General features: G+C 48.7%; 1 protein-coding gene across 1 annotated transcript in view; it reads left to right on the top strand.

Moving 5' to 3' along the window:
* Positions 1–22,413, top strand: part of GRIK4 (glutamate ionotropic receptor kainate type subunit 4) — a 498,388-nt gene that overhangs the window by 378,951 nt on the left and 97,024 nt on the right. The window contains exons 9-10 of the mRNA XM_025266749.3: positions 4,964–5,116; positions 6,002–6,106. Of these exons, the coding sequence (XP_025122534.3) occupies positions 4,964–5,116; positions 6,002–6,106 (258 nt within the window). The remainder of the gene's footprint in view (positions 1–4,963; positions 5,117–6,001; positions 6,107–22,413) is intronic.

The raw sequence follows: 22,413 nt of genomic DNA, 5'->3' as shown, positions 1-22,413 counted from the left end.
GGCAAACCAAGCCTTTTGCAAGTGAAACTAGATTCTGATACTCCTGGTCCTGTGCCGTGGACCATTGCCCCCAGTGCAGCTCATCCAGAGAGGCTTCCTTTGTGCTTTTACCTGCGTTTTTCTTCCCTGCACTTCGTTCCCTGTGTGTGTGTGATGAAGGCAGAGATTTCCCTGGCTGTTCTCCACCGGGTCCGATGTCCTTACTCTGTGGGGCCTGTCAGGGATCTCTGCTCATGTTCATTTATTACAAGGCACGTTCTCTGGAAGTGGGCTTGCATGGCTTTCTAGATCTGTCCTAGCCAGGTTAGATTTAAGCCTCCCAAAGCCCCATGAGGCTGTTCATGTGATGCTCACATAACTTTTCCAAAGGTCAGAACTCTTGCAAAGCTCAAGGAGCTTTGATCAGGGAACCAACTGAGAGAAGGAAGAATGAGAACTTGAGCTAGAAGTTTCTCAGGGTTACCAAGCACATTCTAGCAGGGTGTTTTAGACCTGAAAGAGGGAAGATGCCATAGGAAGGATTTGCTGGGGCAAAACACCTGAAGGAAGGAAGTCCTCACCCCCAGTTGCTTAAGGTGCAGTGACAAGTCCTCAGGCATAGGGTCATAGGTGGGACCTTGCTCACCCCTCCTGGGAGGAGTGCAGCCCTGTGCCCCTGGTCTTGTCCGTGGGTCTTGCACTCATCACTCCGGTGTTGTAATGAGGTGCTCATTACACCTCACCAGAGGCTGTAGCACAGCCTCTTCAGAGGCTCATAGCACAGTATCAGGAAGTGAAGTAAAGTAAAGTGAAAGCCACTTAGTCGTGTCTGACTCTTTGCGACCCCATGGACTGTAGCCCACCAGGCTCCTATGTCCGTGGGATTTCCCAGGCAAGAATACTGGAGTGGGTTGCCATTCCCTTCTCCAGGGGATCTTCCCAACCCAGGGATCAAGCCCAGGTCTCCCGCATTGCAGGTGGATTCTTTACCAGCTAAGCCACAAGGGAAGCCCAAGAATACTAGAGTGGGTAGCCTATTCCTTCTCTAGTGGATCTTCCCGACCCAGGAATCGAACGGGGGTCTCCTGCATTGCAGGTGGATTATTTACCAACTGAGCTAAGAGGAGGCAAAACCTGCCCTCTCCTGTCCAACCCAAACCAGTCCACATCTGGCATGTGGCCTAGTGACATTAAAGGTCCTGGTGCCACATTGCCAGTGTCCCTCTGAGGGTTTCAACCCTGCCATTTGTGTGCACATTGACCACAGACAGGCAGACGGGTGGCCCTGGGCACCTGGCTCATGCCCACCTGACACCCCGGCCAGGCGGCACCACTCACAGGGCTGTGGGACCAGCTTGGGCTGTGCTCACATGTGCTGACAAGAGCACTGGCTTTGGAGGCACAGGACCTGGATTCAAATCCCGGCTCTGCTGTTTTCTTGCTGTGTGATCTTAGGTAGCTATGTAACCCTCCTGGGCCTCAGATTCTTTTTCTGTCATTTTGCGGAATTAGGTTTGACCATCTTAGAGGATTATTGTGAAGATAAAATGCGCTATGATTCCATCCTCAATTTTACTGCATAATGTAAAGAGTACAGATATGCATTGAATTAATTTATTTAACATTCCATCTGCTGGATACTTTGAGCCACACATTCCCTGGTGGCTCAGACAGTAAAGAATCCGCCCGCAATGCAGGAGACCCAGGTTCAATCCCTGGGTTGGGAAGATACCCTGGGAGGATCTACCCACAGAAGGGAATGACTACCCACTCTGGTATTCTTGCCTGGAGAATTCCATGGACAGAGAAGCCTGGCAGGATACAGTCTGTGGGGGTCGCAAAGAGTAGGACACGATTGAGTGATTAACACTTCACCACTTCTTCCACTACATGCACTGAATGAACTTATTTAACATTTTATCTGGCAGATATTTCAAGAAGCATTAGTAAGTATATCAGGTAGCTTTTGCAACACCAGCTTTGTAACAACCAGCACCCAGATCTCACCAGCTTACAAAATAAACATTTATGGAGCTCGTGCATCTGAGGGTCAACCAGGGATCAGCTCATCTAAGCTGGCTCAGCAGGCAGCTCTTTTGATCTGGCTGAGCTCATTCAATGCCTAGGAGTCGGCTGATCAGGCTGGGGCTCCACATAGCTCCCATCCTTCTAGCCCAGCAGGCTGGCCTGGCATGTTCTCTCATGGTGGTGGCAGGAGGGTGGCAAAGCAAGTGGAAATGCACAAGACCTCTGAGTCCTAGGCTCCCAGGATGGGCACACTGTGACTTCCGCCTCATTTTGTTGGCCAAAGAAAGCCACACTCACAGACTCAGAGTCAAGGAGTGAGAACAGAGAACAGATAGAATGCTGAACCACTGACGCTTGAAATAATCCCACCTGGACGTCTTCCTCTTCGTGGCACCCTAACAGACAAGAGCAGTCATGCTGCCCTATTGAACAAATGAGAAAACTGAGGTGCAGGAGTGCCGGGGGGCCTTGCGGAGGCCCTCCAGAGGACGGGGCCACAGTGAAGCCTCGGCTCTAGCTTACAGAACCTTCCAGCCATGGTGTCTGAAGGGAAGGCAATGTAGGAACTCCTCCCCTTGACGAATGTAAAGCTCATCTTTCCCAAGGCTTCTCGCTTCAGCACCTACCTTTTGAAAAGCGGTGCCTCTTCCTGTCTCTTTGGAGGCAGAAATTCCCAGCACAAACAGCCTAGCTCCTTCATCTGCCGGGAGCTGGAAGGCGAGAAAGAATCAGTTCCAGGAACACACAGCCTGGTTTGTCTCCCCACTCAGCTTCCTAAAGAGATGCTCCATCTGGGAGGGGCCGCTCTCCTCCTCTCTCTTTCCTCCACGGTCCTCTCCTCCTCCATCAGTTCTGTTCTCTTTTTCCTTCTCATCTCCTCCACCCTCACTCTGCCCTTTCCACGTTCCTCTGTCACTATAACCTCCTCCTCTTCTTGCTCTTTCTGTTCTTTCTCTCCTGCACTCCACATTTTCTTTGCATTTTCTTCTCTCTTACTTCTTTTTCTCCCAACTGGAGTGTGTCTCCCTCTCTTCCTCATCTTCCCTGTTGGGCCCATGATGTTCCAGGTGGAGCTTGTTGGAATGGGGGCCCAGTTCCAAGGGCACAGAGAGGGAATGGCTGTACAGAAGGGTGACCACCAAAAAAAAAAAAAAAACGCTCAGTGCTGCCCCCACCAGGCCGTGCCTGCCTGGCGGCTGCCAGCAAACCACAACCACGCTTCCCGCCTGAGCAGAAGACAGTCTTGAACGAAGACACATCCCTGCTAATTTCATATGCCACTCTTATTCATCACGCAGAAAAGAACAAAAATCGTAGAAAATCATTAAAATTACAGATGGCTAGATTAAGTAATTAGAATTTGGGCTAAAACAGCTGTTTGTAATTAAGTGTTTATTTCATTGAATAAAACCCAGATTGTAAGAACTATTCCATGAAATTTTAATGGTTCCTGTCCTGGAATTGTGCTGGGGATCAGAGTTTAAGCGACAGAAGTTCAGAGACAAACGGACACCCAAGAGAACTCTGGGAATCCGTTGGTCTGAGGGTGTTGGGGAATATAAGGGTTACAGTGGTGTGTTTAAAAGATACTCTTATTTTTATTCCAGTGGATGGAGAAATTCAGCTGCTGTTCCTTGAGTCAGATTGATTCATCTTAATTTATACAGTCTTTCATTCCCCTAAACAATTTACAAACAGCTTCAAAGAAGATAGCAATGAAAAAACAAATGAAAATATAAAAACAAGAGAATCGCGGATGTTTGCCAAGGAACATTTTGAGCCAAGAAAGAGGAGAGGATTTTAAATGAGAATTGAGTCATTTGGGGGGGGGGTTTAATATTTAGAAGAGACAAGGACAGGAGAAGCAGAGACAGGACCTAGAGACATGGCCACATGGATGGGGAACAGAAGCCACAGAAAGACAGCAAGAGCTCCGAAAGGGAAACAGGATGGAAGATGGAAGGAGCAGGGATGGTGGGCTTTGCAGACCCAGAAGCAGAAACATGGATGGAGCGCTAGTTGGGTACCAGGACTTTCCCCACCTGCAGTGCCAAATGCTTTCCAGAGCTAAATCAGTAAATAATAGTAGAGGGAGAAAGCAATTGGGAGATCCAAAAGATGCTTCGGGATGGAGACCTGCAGTGGGATGAGGTCCCCCTGCAGTGGGAAAAGCTGATGAGCCAGAAGTTAGGTAACAGGCTCTCACACCTTCGGAGGTGAAATTGGTGATGGGGGATGGAGTGGGAGGAATAAACTGGAGGAGTGTGGATGGAACACAAGGTTTCAGAGAAGCTGCTGGAGGATCCCAGTGAGAGACCTGGGCTGATTGCCAGGAGCCTGGGAGAGAACTGTCTGGTGATAGACGGAGGACCCTTGGAGACTAAGCTGGGAAAAGAAGATGTTCAGGGCTTAGGAGGTTTCAGGAGCTCAAGGCAGCCCAAGCTGGACCGCAGAAAGGACTCATGAAGCCCAGAGCACACTGGGGATACATCACCTGGGTCACCTCTCTGAAGACAAGATACAGATGGAGAGAAGACAGGGACCTTGAGGATGGTCCTTGCATCCTCTTCCTCCTCCTCACCCCCAGCATTCCTTGTTGGAGTTGTAATTACTTAGAAGCACCTGAAGAATCTCGAAGGCCAAATGCCAGAGAATACTGCAGATAAGCACATGCTGATCTCTCGGCATCTGGATCATTTGCTAATGAGGGAGCATCAGCCAAGATGACTGCATCCCAGACGACGTGGGAAGTGGCAACCATGTGGCAGGAAAGAGCTTGGGGCCTGGTGGGAGGATGTGAGAAATGGCGTGGCGAGCTGTGTCTGCAAGTCTCCAGGGAGAGGTGGACCCAGGGCAGACACGCCCTCACTTCTTTGTTTTGCTTTTTCTTCCTCCTCCTTTCTTCCTCCTTTTCCTTTCCCTCCTTTACACCCACCACTTTGTCTCTCCGCCTCAGCTGTCCTCGGCCCTGCTGTTTGATGCCGTCTATGCTGTGGTGACCGCGGTACAGGAGCTGAACCGCAGCCAGGAGATCGGTGTGAAGCCCCTGTCCTGCGGCTCGGCCCAGATCTGGCAGCACGGCACCAGCCTCATGAACTACCTGCGCATGGTGAGGGGCGGTGGGGACCCTGCGGGCCACACCCAGCCTGCAAGGGGCAGAGTCTGGGGGGTACACTGTTCAAGGCCCCCCACGTCCAGGCCTCCCCAGTATATCACAGCCATGGGTAAAACAATGATCTGTGGTGATCCCATTCAGGGGAGCATCAGTCCCAGTTGTTTCCTAATCCCTAAAAACCACTGAGAATCCATGGCAAGTTTGTTTGCAGGGCAATGGCTCTTGAGCCTTAGACTGTTAGGCGGTCCCTGGATTCTAGGCTTGGAACTGGGACCCCCTTGGCTCAGACATGGTCCCTGCAAAGCTCTGCACACACGGGGATGGATAATGGCTGCCATGGATGTTGGCCCCTCGGGGAGTTGCAGGTTCAGCACTTCTGGCCTGATGCTAAGTTCCCCCAGAGTTCTCCCAGCTAAGCCACCACTGGTGGGATGGACATGGATTCTAGCCCAGGAAAAAGCCATCTCCATCAGAGAAACCTGGTGCAGAGCAGCTGGGACTTTGCAGCTAGAGTCAGGTCTTCCTGACTACCTGAAGCTTAGAGATGGGCGAGCAGCTGCCCAAGGAGGATAGATGCTATTCACAGCCAAGGGCGTGGAGGAGGAGCTCCGGGGGATCTGAGCTCAAACTTGCATCTCAGTACCGAGTTGGTTTATGCAGCAGCTGTGAGGTCACTGGGTGTGGGGCAAAAGTCTGAACTGGTTCCAGAGACATCATTTTCATAGTCTCAAGATCCTGTGGCCGAGAGGTGGACAGGAGAATGGATCTTGATGGCTTCCCCTCTCTTGTGCATCCTTCACTAGAATGGTGGAATGCCTGCTCCAGGCCACATGGAAGGCTGGGCCTATTTGGTGCTGTAACTCACTCTCTCTTGGACAGGTAGAATTGGAAGGTCTCACCGGCCACATTGAATTCAACAGCAAAGGCCAGAGGTCCAACTATGCCTTGAAAATCTTGCAGTTCACAAGGAATGGTTTCCGGCAGGTAAGCCGAGCCTGCTGGCAGATCCCTCCTCCTTGCTCCTGTCTCTGTCCCCAGCCCATTTCTCCTTGGCACTCAGGATGACCTCCTGCTGTCATCCCCAGAGCAGCAGGTGGTGTCCAGTGCAAGGCTTCTCCTCTTCCTGCACCAGGATCAGCCAGTGTGGATCAGGGGTCACAGCCCCAGCAGAACACCAAGAGGGAGGCAACTGTGCTTCATAGTAGGAGAGGGCAGAGAGGGGGGCATTGTATAAGGAGAGAATTCTACCATGTGGATTATTCTGCTTCCTGAATCTCGCCGTAATCCTGGCACCAGTGTTAGTTTCCAGGTGGCTTGCTGGTCACATACGGATCAGATCCCGTCCTGTGGGGTTTGAGGAATCCCTTTAGTGTTCAGTTCTCTCCTGTCAGCTCTTTTCTGACCAACCCACCTCCACCCCCTGCCATGCCAATCACACCCCTCCTCTCCTGGCTGCTCCCTGTCCAACTCAGGGATGCTTCGTCCTCTGGAGCTCCTTTCAACTCGCCCCGCCTCTCTCATCCTCCTGCATTAACCTTCTCACTCTCCTTTCCTCCGATTCTCTTACATCAGAGGAAACAGGGATTCTGGCAGTCACTCCAAGTGCCTCTCTGAAGGGCTCCCAACCTGTCCATCACTCTATTAGGAAATTCTTTATTCTTAGTGTCGCCTTCCTCCAACCTTAGGAAAACATTAGAAGTAGAAAATGATGCACTAATTATAGCAGGAAGCAGACATATTGAAGAGCCTCCTGACTATCAGAGTGGCTAAGGAAACATACCACTGAAGAGGTTGCAGAATCACCTTTCCAGGAGATTAAGAAGAATCATCATCATCTTCTTCGTCACCAGCACCACTACCATCATCTTCACCACCACCCCCAGCACCGTCGTCCTCATGGTCACCATCGCTACCATCTGCACCATCAGTCTCACCATCTCCATCACCTTCACCACCACCGCCGTCTCTACCATTTTCACTACTCCACCATCATCATTGCCATAGGGGTTTTCATTCATGAAACTCTAACCATGAGCCATTTATCGCACAGAATATGTCATTCATATTTTCCCTTTTAATCCCACAAAGTAGTTACTTCTTATTAATCCCCATTTTGCAAGTGAGGAAACTGAGGCTCCAGGAGACAGACTGACTTGATCTTGAACAATGTAGCCATGGCAGCTGGTTTTGAATTCAAGCATTTCTGACTCTAAAGCCCAAGTTCTTAACCATTATGACAAATTATGCATCAGAATCACCTTGGCAATTTGTGGAAAATGCAGATGTTTTGGACTCCACCCCACAAGTGCCTGATTGGGTAGACCTCGTGGAGGACACAGGAACAGACCCCAAAGGTGATCTGGGTGGCACCCTGGGCTGTGCTGGAAGGGCCATCACACCTGCATCCTTCCACTGTGTCTGAGAGACCTTGATTCAGCCTGTCTCACCAGGGCCAGTGGAGTTCCTTCTAGGAGGAAAGCAATTATGCTCAACGACAAGGGCAGATCACCCTCTGGGAAGACAATAAATAAAAGGCAAGAGTCCCAGACTGAGAGAAGCTATGTTAACGACTGCTCTTAGCTCAGGGCTGGAGCACTGTGATCTTGAAGCAGTGACATCAGCAACTGTTTTTCATAACTTCCCAAATGGGCTGGGAGTGAGGTAGGCAGTCAGAAACTAAGGGATGGAGGATCACAGAATGGTCATTTCACGGCTGTCACAGATTGTGAGCCTGTCCTGGGTGTCAGGCACCGGGCTGGGCATGGGGGAAGCAATGGAAAAGACACAGTTCCTGCACTGAGAGAGCCTACAGTCTGGCAAGAGACTGACATGGAAAAAATAAGTGCAATTTCAGGTTATTAAACTCAAATCGTGCCCTTGGGCTCATAATTCCCGAACAAAGGAAGCCGCCCATCTGTAGGCAAATTGTCAGGCTGACTTCCTGAGTCCCAGTGGGGGATGTGAAGTAAGGAACGTTTATTCATTTTTTGCAGTATATACATATGGGCTTCCCTCATAGCTCAGTCGGTAAGGAATCTGCCTGCAGTGCAGGAGACCCAGGTTTGATTCCTGGATTGGGAAGATCCCTGGAGAAAAAAATGGCAACCCACTCCACTATTCTTGCCTGGAGAATTCCATGGACAGAGGAGCCCAGTGGGCTATAGTCCATGGAGTCGCAAGAGTCAGACACGACCTAGCTACTAAATCATCACAGATATATATATCTATGCTGCTGCTGCTGCTAAGTCGCTTCAGTCGTGTCCGACTCTGTGCGACCCCATAGACAGCAGCCCACCAGGCTGCCCCATCCCCGGGATTCTCCAGGCAAGAACGCTGGAGTGGGTTGCCATTTCCTTCTCTAATGCATGAAAGTGAAAAGTCAAAGTGAACTCTCTCAGTCGTGTCCGACTCTTAGCGACCCCATGGACTGCAGCCTACCAGGCTCCTACGTCCATGGGATTTTCCAGATAAGAGTACTGGAGTGGGGTGCCATTGCCTTCTCCAATATATCTATATATACATATATACGTGTATATATGTATATATGTACAAATATACATATTGAGTTCCTGTAATGTGCCAGGCTGTCTTCTAGACAAAGGTTAAAAATGGGCTTAGTGTCTGCTTCCATGGAGCATGTATTCCAGTAGGGGACAGACAGGAGGCAAACAAATACTATATAATACATCAGTGGAGGTAAGGGCTACAGGAAAAGTAAAACAGGGTCAGGAAAAAGAGGGGATAAGAAAAACTGAAGTTAGGAGAACAATGAGGATGCCAAACCCAGGCTCAGTCCACAGAAAGCCCAGGCTCAGGCTTTGAAAAACTTTCTTTGGCCTTCAGCCCTGCTTCCTAATGCTCCCCAGAAAGAGCCCACTTCTACCAGGTGACACCTGCCGTGGCAGAGTTGGCTGTTGGCCCTGATCCCACCCTCCACTTGAAGAACAGCTCATTAGCCTCAGAGTACCTTTTCACCTTACCTCTGCTTCTCCACCAGCCACCACTCAGGCTGCTTTTCCCAGCTGCCGGGCTGCAGAGCTGCCTGAGTCATTAGGAGACAGCAGCATCTCCAGCCACCGGCACCCACCACTCGACCCCAGCCCAGCCCAGCAAGGGGTTCTGCTCAGAGACGGCTGCTGCCCCATCTTCCACAGCACTTGTGGAGGGTAGGGCTTCTCAAACCCAGGTGTATGCAAGAATGACCCATCATGCTTGCCTTCAAATGTATGTTCCTAAGCCCTGTGCTCAGCCATGTCTGATTCTTTGCGACCCCATGGAGTATAGCCCACCATGGAATTTTCCAAGCAAGAATAACAGAGAGGGTTGCATTTCCTCCTGCAGGGGATCTTCCTGACCCAGGGATTGAACCCCCGTCTCCTGCATTGGCAGGCAGATTCTTTACCACTGTGCCACCTTCTTTACCCACTGAGCCATCAGGGAAGCCCCAGTCCACAGGCTCACCTTTGACAAATACACACTGCAGCCTCTAAGAATAGGCTTGACGCCCCCTGTATCCCACCCTCATCTTTTTTGAGCTAATATTGAATGGAACCTGCTGCAGAAGTGACCATTAAATAGGATGGTATTTTTTTGACCTTCAGCTACCCCAAGGGACACACATCCTTGATTGGACTTATAAAGTGCATCAGAGTAATCCTCTTCTGTTACCCATTTCCCTTCAACAAATCTGGTGACCATCTTGCTGCTTGCCTGTCTGGCTCATGTTCCGTGAGTAGCAGTGAGAACTCTGCAGGATGTATCATGAGCACAGATGTAGCTCTGCAGCTCTGGTCCCCAGGTCCCATCCCAATCACCGACCCGGTCTTCGCCTCTTGACAGGTGTCCTTCCCCTGCTTATTACAGGATGAAGAGATGGTTTAGGGACTGGTAATTAATTGGGCTTCTCTTCCAGGGTAGGAGGAATGTCAGGGGTATGTCAGTATAACTGCTGTACTATTCTCCCAACTCCATCCTCGGTGATGCTGGCAGGGGAGGGGAGAGTGACACAGAGCAGGGAAATAACATCTCTTGAGGACCTGTTTGGTACCACAGACAACACATGGGCACTTTGCACAGGTCACTTCTGATGTGGAGGGCAGCCCTTCAAGGTAGATAAAACTCCCACTTGACAAGTGAGAAAACCGAAGCTCAGGGTTGTGAAGGAACTTGGCCCAAGTCCACAAATAGCAAGGACTCTGGGCGCAGAACTGGAATTCACACTCAGGCTTGTCTGACTCCCAAGTCCATGCTCATGGGTCTCCCACTCCTGCCTTTTCTCACTTTCCTGGAATCCCTAAGCCCCCAAATCAAAACACCTTAGCTTGCTGCCACCTGCTCCAAACCAGGACAGCGCCTGGCTCCTGGGCACCCGCTGGGCTGGGCTTTCTTTAGTAATGGCCTCTTCTCATTTGGGTTTGGTTTTGTTCTTTCTCTTCCTGTCTGGGCGAGTGACTGTTAAGAGCTGGGTTTGATTATTTAGAAAGCACCACGCAGGGACCCAGTGGGTTGTAATTGGTAAAATGTCTGAACCAAATACCATAGTCCCTGCCAGTGGCTGATTAAGGGATTATTACCATTTAAAAAATAGTCTTTTAGAATTTCAGGGCTTTTTTTTTTTTTACCATTTAAAAAAATTACTGTTTTGATTCTGTTTGGAGAGGGTTTTTCATCTGTGGATCTTCCCTTGGAGGCTGTTTAGGAGAAAATGTTGCCTACAGTGTCCTGAAAGGAACTTTTCCAAACCTGGACGAGGTCTGCTAGCTTCAGCCTCCAGGTTTTGCCTGTATGAGATCTCCTATCTCTATTCCAAATTCTCCCTCCCCATCTTCCAAAAGATCTCCTGGGTGGTATCAGAATAGTATAATCTCCCTGCCTAATTTGTGAGAAATCATATTTGAAAGAGGCAAGGGGAAAAATGAAGCACAGCATCAGCGGGCCCTTAATTTCCTTCATTTTAACTTGGTTTAAAGATCAGAGATTCTGAGCAGGCCCCCAGCGACTTTGTTAGGGCTGGAATAAGATGAGTGCACCTTTCATCTGAGGATCGGAAATGGCTTAACAGGCTCTAATTAAGCCTCTAGGAGATGGAGGGATGAGGCCAGGGAGGTGGGATCAACACTCTTCGATGGGCTCATCGCAACAGGGCACCTCAAGTCTCTCCCTCTGTGCAGTGAAGATGGTAACCCTTCAACGTCTGGCCTGGCTAAACTCAAAGATTACTGAAACTCAATTTGTGTAGCAGTCTGTTCTGCTCGCCTATGGTTAGATAGAAAGCTGACTCTGCTGACATAGTGAGAATGGATACCCTTAACTGGGGTCTGCTACACGGTGAGCTGTGCTGGGTGTTTTGTGTACTTGAAATTTCTCATCCTTTTATCAACCATGCATAAAACTAGTCTCTCCATCTTGCAAGTAAAGAAACTGAGAGAAAATCACGGTCCTCATCCATTCAGCTGTTTTGCTCAGTTGTTCAGTCATGTCCAACTCTTTGCAACACCACGGACTGTCACCCACCTGGCTCCTCTGTCCATGGGATTTCCCAGGCAAGAATACTGAAATGGGTTGTCCTTCCTTTCTCCATGGGATCGTCCTGGACCAGGGATCAAACCTTCATCTCCTGTGTCTCCTGCATTGGCAGGCAGATTCTTTACCACTGAACCACCTGGGAAGCCCCCATCCATTTAGCTGCTGCTGCTGCTAAGTCACTTCAGTCGTGTCCGACTCTGTGCGACCCCATAGACGGCAGCGCACCAGGCTCCCCCATCCCTGGGATTCTCCAGGCAAGAACACTGGAGTGGGTTGCCATTTCCTTCTCCAATTAGCTAGTTAGTTCCAAACTAAAGAGCTGATTCAGGTGTAGCTGTTTTCACGGTCTCTGGTCCTTCTGCTCTGAAGAATGTCCCAGAACAAGCTGGAGGAGACCCTTTAGACCTCTGGTCTGATCTTCCAATTCAATGCAAGAAAGTTCTCCACAGCATCCCTGAGGGAAGCAGCCACACATCCTTTCCTTGAGCACATCCTGGGCTGGGGAGTTCAATGCCTCCCCAGGGACACATTCCAGAAGCTTCCAGGCACAGAGTCAAAACCTGCCTCCTAATCCTGCCCCATCAAGCAGCCCAGAACAATCAGCTTTCTCGCCCTCTCTCTTTTACCAGCTCTTCAAATACTTAAACATAATTTGATTTGATTTCATTCATTCTTTTTTGAAACTTAGCATAAAATTTTTTTTGAGCACCTACTTTGTGTCAAAGGCTGGAAATGTAAGATAAATGAGTCAGAGATACTCATCTTTTAGGAAAGGTAAAAATTAGCAGTCACTGTCCAGTGCTTGAGTTGTCCTGTCCCGCTGACTTTTTCTTTCCCCAAACCGTGGCCCCTAGCCATTCCCAGTGCGACACAGTTGATGAATTTCTCACCATAAATGCCTTTTGGTTTGTCTGGGGCTCTGTTAAAACACGAGACCCGGGACTTCCCTGGTGGTCGAGTGGTTAAGACTTCGTCTTCCAATGCAGGGGGTTCGGGTTCGATCCCTGATCGGGAGGCTAAGGTCCCACATGCCTCATGGCATAAAAACCAGAATATAAAACAACAGAAGGAATATTGTAGCAAATTCAGTAAAGACTTTAAAGTGGGGACCAGGCTCCAGATGAAGCTAAGTGGCACATAGTTGAGAACACCATGGGACTTTCACCTCCCTCACTCAAAACGTTCCATTTTTATTTACCACATGGCAGCCCTTGGAATTAATTAACTACTCCTCTTGCCCCTAGTCACCACTTCCAAAATATACAGAGTTATTTTCACGTGGTTTTTTCATGGAAACCAGTCCTGAGCCACCTTTTTGTGGACCACGGATCCATTTAACTGTGTGTGTGGAGATGGAGATTGGCAGAGACGGCCAGAAGTAGGCAAATAAAAACACCATGAGTCGGCAGCCATGTTTTGTTTTCCAAAGCTGATACAAACCCAGCTTTCCAAGGGCCTGATTTCCTGGAAGGACTTGAGTGTAGTGCTAACCAGAGGCAGGAGGATGGGCAAGACGGCTTTTGTGAGTCACTCTTACAAACCGAGAATTAGGGATGCAATGTCTTCTAAAAGGTTCAGGGACTCCAGTCTCCAACTTCTCGAAGTCCCTGCAGGTCTCACCAGTTGCTGGGAGTACAGGATGCCTCTCTTTGATCTCCTGTGCTGCCCCTTGCCTGCGGAAGCCCCACCCCCCACCCCGAAACAGGCACATCTGCCGTCTTCCATGGAGTTCTGGGTGGGTGGTCCAGTGTTTGTGAGTCGAGAACGTGCTTCGGCTACATCACTGAGTAGTGTAAAGGCAGCTACACGTTATCGTGGCGCGCACAGCCAGAAGACCAGGAAGTGTCTGTTGCTTTGATGCAACTTAAGCAGACCTGCTGGAGTCTGTCCCCCCTCCAGATCGCTTCTCCCACTTCCAAAGCAAAGAACAATAGTAAATCCCCAAAACACGCTGTCAGATGATGGTCTGTGTTGCCATTGCCTGCACGTGGCCTTGGAGGAACAGTGAGGACGGAGTCATGAACAGGTCCATGGACAGGTCACTCCACCCCCACATCTGTGTTCTGTCCCCCATTCCTCTTTGCATGAGCCTCTGACACAGCTCAGGTCCCACCTGCGCTAATGAGAACAGCCTTTAAGGCTCAGACAGGTCGCCAGTCGGGGAAGCCGCTCAGAGAGCGCAGTGATTGCTACTGTCCAATGTGTTTTCCATCCGAGGAGGGAGTTGATCATAAATATGCAGATCCTTTGAAGCTGCCTCAGTGGGTCCTGGCTCAGCCACGCAGGAATGGGGATTCATTGCTGGAAATCAGCTGCCTCGCTTCCTGCAGGGATGGACCTGACGAGAGCGCTGGCTGGGGTCTGCTTGGCAGGCCATTCCCCACGACTTGGCCTTTGATGAGGAAATTCTGAGGCAGCAGTTCTCCAGAGGAGAGAGAGGAGATAGAGATTGGTGGTTTGGGGGCTGCTTTGAAGGTTCCTGAGAAGTCACTTTTCCCTTTTAATGAAGGGGCTGGGAGAAGGGGAATTGGCGGGAGGTTTAAAACAGGTGTCAGCATCTCCCAGAACTTTATAAATTCTTAGGGTTGGAGGAGACCTGACGGGTTATTAAGTCCAACTTTCCCACTAGAGGAGGCAGGAGGAAACATCAGTCCTCGGCTGAAAACCCCACGGTGGCCCCCGGTTGCTTTCAGGGCAAATGGCAGCTTCACTGCAAGCCTGTCACGGGCTGGGCCCTGCCTGCCAGGAGCCTGCTCTCTGACCAGCCCCCCCACTGCTCCGCTGCCTCGCCCTAGTGATTGCACAACAGACCCGGCTGTCTCACGCCCGCGCCTGCACCCTCAATCCCGTTTCTCACTCGGCTACTCCTGCTGACACCAGAGCTCCGATCACAGAGCCCCTTCTCAGGGAGTCTTTTTTTTAATGAATTAATTAATCTATTAATTTATTTAGTTTTGGCTGCACTGAGTCTTTACTGCTGCCTGCAGGCTTTCTCTAGTTGTGGCAAGTAGGGGCTACTCTGCAGTTGCGGTGTTCGGACTTCTCACTGCGGTGGCGCCTCTTGTTGCGGAGCACAGACTCTCAGCGTGCTGGCTTCAGTAGCTGTGGTGCACCATCCTGGTTGCCCCAAAGCATGTCAGATCTTCCCAGACCAGGGATCGATCTCACATCCCTGCGTTGGCAGGTGGATTCTTAACCACTGGACCGCCAGGGAAGCCCTCAGGGAGTCTCCGGGCACTCCTTTCACCTGCTCCCTGTGGCTGCCTCTTCTGTAGCATGCTTGGACTGCTGTCACTCCAGGTTTGGGGAGGGACAAGCCTCCTTGAGGACTCCATGACTACAGCCGAGGACCACCCAGCTGGGTGTGAGACTCAGCAAGGGCTGGGAAAAAGGATGCATCTGTGAATAAGGGACTAGGGTGTGCGGAGCCCAGGGCTGGGACCTGGGAAGTGTGCAGGGAGCCTGGGGACCTAGGATTTTGTCCAGTGTTCCTCATTTGTTCAAGAGAGATTTCACATGACAAGCTTCCCCATTGGCAGCTGGAATTTGAAAACTGGAGTGGAAGTCCCTCCAATCATTGATACGTTTCTCCCTTTCCATTTGCTTCTGTTCTCTTAACAGCAGTAGTCCTCTTGTTCGTTAGAAGTCTATTAATATTAAGCACCCCCTCCTATGAGGGCATCTGGCGCTCCTGGCCACCCTCACGATGACTGACAGCCAAGGGGCAGATGAGCTGGCTTCGGGAGGGTGTCACCTGAGGGCCTCCTCTCCTCCCACCTCCCTGGCCCACAGACTTCTGGCTCTTCCTCCCAAAGCACAGGGGCTTCCTGCTTATCAGCTTTGATGGAAAAGTCACTGACTGCCGATGCTTATTCACACGTCAACCAGCAAACAAATTAGAGCTACTTGAAATTTCAAACAGGGGGCTGCTTTTGGGCAGAGGAATGGGATTTTAAAGGGCTGTGTTTGAAATCTAGTTCTTGTAATATGCCCGATCACGCATCCTGCCTGAACTCAGCCTGGGGAAGTTTGCCAGTTCTGAGTGACGGCTTCCCGTGCCTCTTCAGCCAGCTCAAGCCAGGGAGAGCTGCTAATTTAGTCTCAGGAAGCAGCCCACATCCCTCAACTCTGATGAGACGCAGAGCAGGCTCCAGGCCAGAGGTGTGGGGAGTGCAGGCAGGTGGGCCAAGGGGAATGGAAAATTCAGGGAGGTGAGAAGGAGCTGTGTTCAGGGTGGCCACTGTAGGATTGTGGAAGTGCTCAGACCGAGTCCGAGCTCTCATAGCTCCCAGCGTTCCATTCCTTGATTGCATCCTCAGTAAAACAGGAATGATGGTCATCATAGTATCTGCTTTATGTGAATCATCAAATTGTGGTGAGAACAGAATGGAATATATTTCATAGATGTGCGTTGAGGATTCTCCTCTATTGTGCACATTTTGGTTCGGGTGTCTTGTGGAGATGTCTACTCCTATATTTCTTTCTCTATGCATGCAGTATTCCTGGGATCTCACTTCTCACCTGCTTCAGAGTAGAACGAGACGAAGCAGGACCAAGCCATATGCTCATATCACTCCTGCAGCAACTCCAGAGTCCTGCAAGAGGGCTGCAAGGGCCAGCCCGTGCCAGCCAGGCTTAGTGGAAATAAATTCTGACAGCTGCCCAGCCCCACCCCTCCCCGCTCCAGGATGGGTTCTCCGCAGCCCTCCCCCACCTCCCCCTCTCCTTCCGCCCCCAACCTCTGTCCTTCGTCCACTCCCTCATGCGGTGGTATGAGCAATTCCACTCTGCAGAGTTTTTGAGTGTGTGTGAAAATGAAAACCGGAAGTCACGGCTCTACTCCTGGGAGAATCCCCAAGATGCCTGGGGCCTGTCCAGACAAGAGCTGCTGACACCACTGCCCTCCCCCACCTAAAAGCGCCCCATCTTCCTGGAGCTCCGTGAGGCCCAGCCACACGCCATCTCCCACCCACAGTCTGTGTCTGTCTGGGAGCAGCAATGGACCATCCTCGGTCCATCCCTGAAAGCTTCCTCTGCACTCGTGCCTTCTCAGCCTTCCCCTGACTCCTGGAGGATGGGGCATGATCAGCTTCCTTCAGCCCAGATGCTTCATTAGAACCGTTAGTTCAATTCGCATCTGCCGCTCAGAGCTCAAAGCTGTGTGTTATTAGTACAACTGCTTCCCTGAGGAACTTCTCTACCCGGTGAGTTAACAGATGAAGCCAGGCACTCTCTGTGCCCTGACTGTGTTGTGTTCAGGGCAGTAATTTTCTTGTAAAATGAAAAATCTCAAGCATGCCTGAGCTCTCTGATAAATGCTCTCCTCAGCAGCTAATTTGAAATACCTTCCGTCTTCAGGAGGCGAAAGCGGGCTGTGAAGCTGAGTCTTCCTGTTTACACTCTCTGTCTTGCACCCCATGCTGGTTTGATTGGGCTTCCCTGATGGCTCAAGCAGTAAAGAATCCATCTGCAATGCAAGAGACGTAGGAGACTCCCTGGGTCAGGAAGATCCCCTGGAGAAGAAAATGGCAATCCATTCCGGTATTCTTGCCTGGGAAATCCCATGGACAGAGGAGCCTGAGGAGCTACAGTCCATGGGGTCTCAAAGAGTCGGACATGACTGAGTGTATACTGACATGCTAGTTTGATGGACTTCCAAAATGTTTAGAAGAATATCTGTGAGATTTTTGACCATATGAAGAAAAAGAGGGAGTTGAGATGTAGGTAAAAGAAGTCATCAAAATCAGTATTTCCATCCAAAGAGAAAAATGATATGAGCATCTTCACTGCCCTACTCAGAGAAATTTATCTTCTGAAACCCTAAGCTAGTTAAAGAGTCTTTCAGATTGCTTAAGAGCATTGCTGAGGAGAGGACCTTAGCCAGAGCCAAGACCCATCTCCATTCTTGCCCTAGTGAGTACTTACTGGTTACCAGAGTCCCTGGAAAGAGTCACTGTCGATTTGTTCTCTTTGGCAGGAGGAGTGTTGAGGGCTAAGCCCAATTCCACTTCATATTCCAGAGACTGGGGATTCGGGATGGAAGTCTGGGCACATCTTTCCGAGAGCCAAACATTTGAGTGCAGATGAGTACAGTTGATCCTCATTATTTGCAGATTCCATATTTGCAAATCTGTCTCCTCACTAAAATATATTTGTAACCCCAATGCAATCCTTCCCTGGTGGCTCGGTGGTAAAGAATCTGCCTGCCAATGCAGGAGATGAGGGTTTGATCTCTGGGTCAGGAAGATTCCCCTGGAAAAGGAAATGGCATCCTGCTCCAGTATTCTTGCCTGGGAAATCCCATGAACAGTGGAGCCTGGCAGGCTGCAGTCCATGGGGGGTCACAAAAGAGTCAGACAGGACTTAGCAACTAAACAAAAGCAACAACCCCCATGTAGTGCTCATGGTGCTTTCACAGATGTGTGTGTGGCAGGGAAAAATTTGAGCAGGTCACCTGGCATATTCCCAGCAGGGGTCCAACAAGGCAATGCTCTGCCTTCTTCTTTGGGTTCATACTATAAACAAGGATTTCTTTCATAATCTCTGCAGCGTCACATCTTTCACCTTTTTGTGCTTTTTCTTGGTGATTTTGCTATTTAAAATGACCCCTGCACTTACTGCCAAAGTGCTGTCTAGTGTTCCTAAGTGCAAGAAAGCTGTGGCGCACCTTACAGAGAAAATACAGGCATTAGAAAAACATTGTTCAGGCATGACGTTTAGTGCTGTTGTTCAATGTTGATGAATCAGCAGCATGTATTAAGTAAGATGTCTATCAGCAGAAACACACATACATTGAGATTATGTGTTAATTGGTTGATGGAAATGTGACCAGAGGCTCATAGGACCCTAGCCCTGTTTTTCCCTAAGGAGAAGTGGTTCTGTCTCCCTAATTCAGTGTTTGTGGTAATGTTATAGAACACAACTACCATGAATTATGAGAACCAAACATGAGTTCAGCCAGGAGAGAAGGCCAGAAATGAGCAAACTCGTGAATGGCTGAAGATTTCCTACAGTGACTTTGTCTTTCTGCGTTCATTACTCCCATACTCCTGTTCTCCCGTTTTCTCACAATGTCCGAGGACCTCATCTGTCCCTTGGTACCCTGGCCTTGCTTCTGATTCCCCTGATGTAGAAGTGTGATCTAGATCCCACGCTCGAGGCCAAAAGGATTAATAAGACCCTCCAGACCAGTGTGCTAGTCAAATGCTTGGATTCTTGCAAAGGTGTTCTCATGAAGTAGAGTCTGTGCTTGAATCCTCCAGTGCATTCAAAGAACTCACTACCTGTAGGGACAGCATATTCCATCTTAGAAAGCTGTCACCGTTAGAAAGTTTCTCCATCTATTGGGTGGAATTCTTTTTTTTTTTCTGAAGCCTCTTCCTTTTGTCCTTAATTTCATTTCTTGGGTCCACACATCTCATCCATGCTTCCCATGACCGCCTTTACTTATTCCTTCTAGAATGTGATTTCAGTCAATGTTAATGAATCAACAATATGAATTAAATAAGATACCTATCAGCAAAAACACACATAAATCGAGGTTATGTGTTAATTGGCTGATCAAAATGTGATTGGAGACTCATAGGAACATAGCCCTGTTTTTTCCTTTAGGAGAAATGGTTCAGTCTCCCTAATTCAGTGTTGGTGGCAACATTAGAACAAAACTACCATGAATAATGAGAACGGACTGTAATGAGTTCAGCCAAGAGGGAAGACGTGTGCTTGGAACACACTCCAGTTAGTCTGTGCTCCACTAAAAGAGTGGTGTCTGGAACAATATGCAATATTTGAGGTGTAAGTAAGTAGTGTGTGCAGCTGACTGGCTCAATAAATAGCTGTTGAATTGAATAATAATAATAACGTGTTAACATTTTGACATTTATTTCCATGTTGACCAGCTCTCAGACCATGCTCTCTAGTGAAAGGATGCCAGGCATGAGCCACGGGGCTCAGAGAGAGCTGACTCCTGGCAGGTGGGAGAGCGGCCTTCCCGGCATCCTCCTCATAGCTGACCACCTGCTTCATTTTCATACCTGTGCAGCCAGGCTTCCAGTGCTCTCCTACAATCACCTTTCCAGGCCTCTTTATGTTGTACCTCTCAGGACTGTCTCTTCCTGGCGTTTCCCCAAAGCCCTTTGAAAAACTATGCTGCTTTATACACCTACCTGGAACTTTCAGGAATTCATGTTTGAGCTGGAAGGGGCTAGACTAGAGCTTTCTTTTATAAGTAAGATGACTAAAGACTAAAAAGAAGGGTCTTGCCAAAAGAAAGTTCAGAATTCAATTTGACACACATTTATTGAGGACCCAGGCACTGTCCTGGGAGCTGGAGCTCCAAAGAGGAATTTATTAATGCAATTGTCAAATATTTACTAAGTGCTGATTCCACACTGGGCATTGAGGATATGTGAGGAATAAAATAGAGTCCTATTAGTCATAGAATGGATTTTGTAGTGCAGGAAATAGACTTGAAACAAATAATTACCTAAATAATTATACAAAAAAATAATTATCTAAATAATTATACAATGAGTGCTATAAAGGAGAAGTTCAGAGCTTCATGCCTGAGTCTCTGTGATGGTGAATGAGAGGTTGGGAAGGACCTGCCCAAGGGGGTGACATTCAGACGGAAGGTTGATGGATGGCTGGGCATGGTGAGCCCAGACAAGGGCTCCCAGAACTAGTGGTCACGTGTGGGATTCAGAGATCAGAGCCAGTTGATGGCAGAGCCATGTCAGGAAGCCAGAATTCCTGATGCTTTACTTTTTCCATGAATCCACCTGTCCCCTTCGTCAAGCTTTATTTAAATATTTATTTAAATATCCTCTTATAAATATGTGAGTCAGAAGCAAAGGCTGACTCCAGGAATGTGGAATCTCAGCCAGGAAAACTTTACAACAAATACCAATTGATAAGGAATAGCAATGAAAAGGTTTTGCAAATGTTTAACTACACGTCCACAGCCCAGGAAAATTAATATCTTGGGGGCAACGCAGCGGAGTGGACCTGCCTGGGTTTAAATCTGTGTGAACTATGGAAGTTTGGGCAAGAAATCTAACCTCTTAGAACTTCTGTTTTCTAATCTGTAAAATGGGATGATAGTAGTACCTTCCTTATAGTGTAGTTGGGAAGATTAAATAACAAATGTAAAGCATTTAGTCCCATATGTGGCATTCAGCACATGCTCCAAGGGCTTCCCTGATGACTCTGGTAAGGAACACACCTGCCAATGCAGGAGATGTGGGTTCAATCCCTGGGTCGGGAAGATCCCCTGGAGAAGGAAATGGCAACCCACTCCAGTAGTCTTGCCTAGGAAATCTCATGGACAGAGCATCTTGGCTGCAGTCCATGGGGTTGCAAAAGAGGTGGACACGACTTAGTGACTAAACAACAACATGCTCAAAAGTATCAGCTTGCATAATTTTTATAGTCCTGCAGTTAAAAGTGACTGAGATAGGAGTTCATTATTGCCAAAAATGTGTTTTATTGAGCATCAGTTGTGTTCCAGGTACTCTGCTAGGGGCTGGCTATAGAGCAGCGAACAGGCAAAGTGTCTGAATCCCCTGCGCCAGGCCCTTTTGTCCTTTTTGAGCATCACTTGCATTTTGGTTGCAAATCCAGGACATGCATTAACACCCACCCCCACATAATTGAAGCTAAAGCTTATGAAACAGTAGTTGCCCATGCTGTGTGGGTTGCACTCTGCTCTGTTCTGGATATATATTTCATTTTAAAAATGCAGGTCTTGACCCACTAAATTGATTTGCTAACCTACTAATGGGTAGCAGCCACACCGGAACAAAACACTGCCTTAGACCAACTCAGCTGAAGGCTTAATCAGCCCAGAAACAGCTCATTTGATATGAAGCCTTCCCATCTTTCCTCAGGATTGTTTTTGATCTTTTACCTTTGCCATTTGCCACTGTTGTCCTTTGATCCTGGGTTTTTACAGTATTTTGCATGTAAGCGCCTATTTTGTACTAAAAGAATATTTTGGCTGGCAGAACGAGATCTTCAGCCAACATCAATAACTCCCTTTGTTCCCCAGATCACCCTGCTTAGGCAAGGGACCTCTGATCCAGTCTCCCATGTGAACTGAAGTTCTATGACTGGAAATACTGTATTTAAATTTGGTAAACATTTTACTTCTTCGTGCCAGGGGTTCACCATGGAGGCTTCCATTACAAATCTTTTAACTGGTCATATATCAAGGCACAGACCTATACTGTAGATACTCCAAACTATAACTGAGTCTCAATTCCTCCCCTAGTGGTTCACATCAGACCGTCATTTTTCCTGTCTGTATGTTGAAATTAGTCCTCTGTACTCAAGGAGATACTAATACATTATTGTATGTATTCTTCCTAGTGAAAACTTCAACTTTGAACCCTGAGGCTGAGGTTAAAAAAGTGAATCATGTGTTACGACATCCAACCTTGGATGGGCCTAGAAAACAAGGATCTGGAAGAAAGAGCTTACGTTTGGATAGGGCTTTAAACTTCTGTCGCCCCTGTGATTGCCTCATAACATCCCTGTAGGAGGAGAAGGGCCTTATCTTATAGGCAGCAAAATTGACTTCCCACATAGCACAGGGCCACATAGCACATGACAGGGTAGAACTTGACTTCTGCTCAGCTGCATTTCTACCAGACAGACAGTAGTGCTATTAAGTTCCCACGGCTTATTATCACTCATCAAAAGCCATCACGGCTTTCCAAGTGGCACAGTGGTAAAGAATCCATCTGCCAATGCAGGAGACACGGAAG

Source organism: Bubalus bubalis, chromosome 16 (assembly GCF_019923935.1).
Source record: "Bubalus bubalis isolate 160015118507 breed Murrah chromosome 16, NDDB_SH_1, whole genome shotgun sequence".
NCBI lineage: Eukaryota > Metazoa > Chordata > Mammalia > Artiodactyla > Bovidae > Bubalus > Bubalus bubalis.
This window is presented reverse-complemented; position numbering and strand designations above follow the sequence as displayed.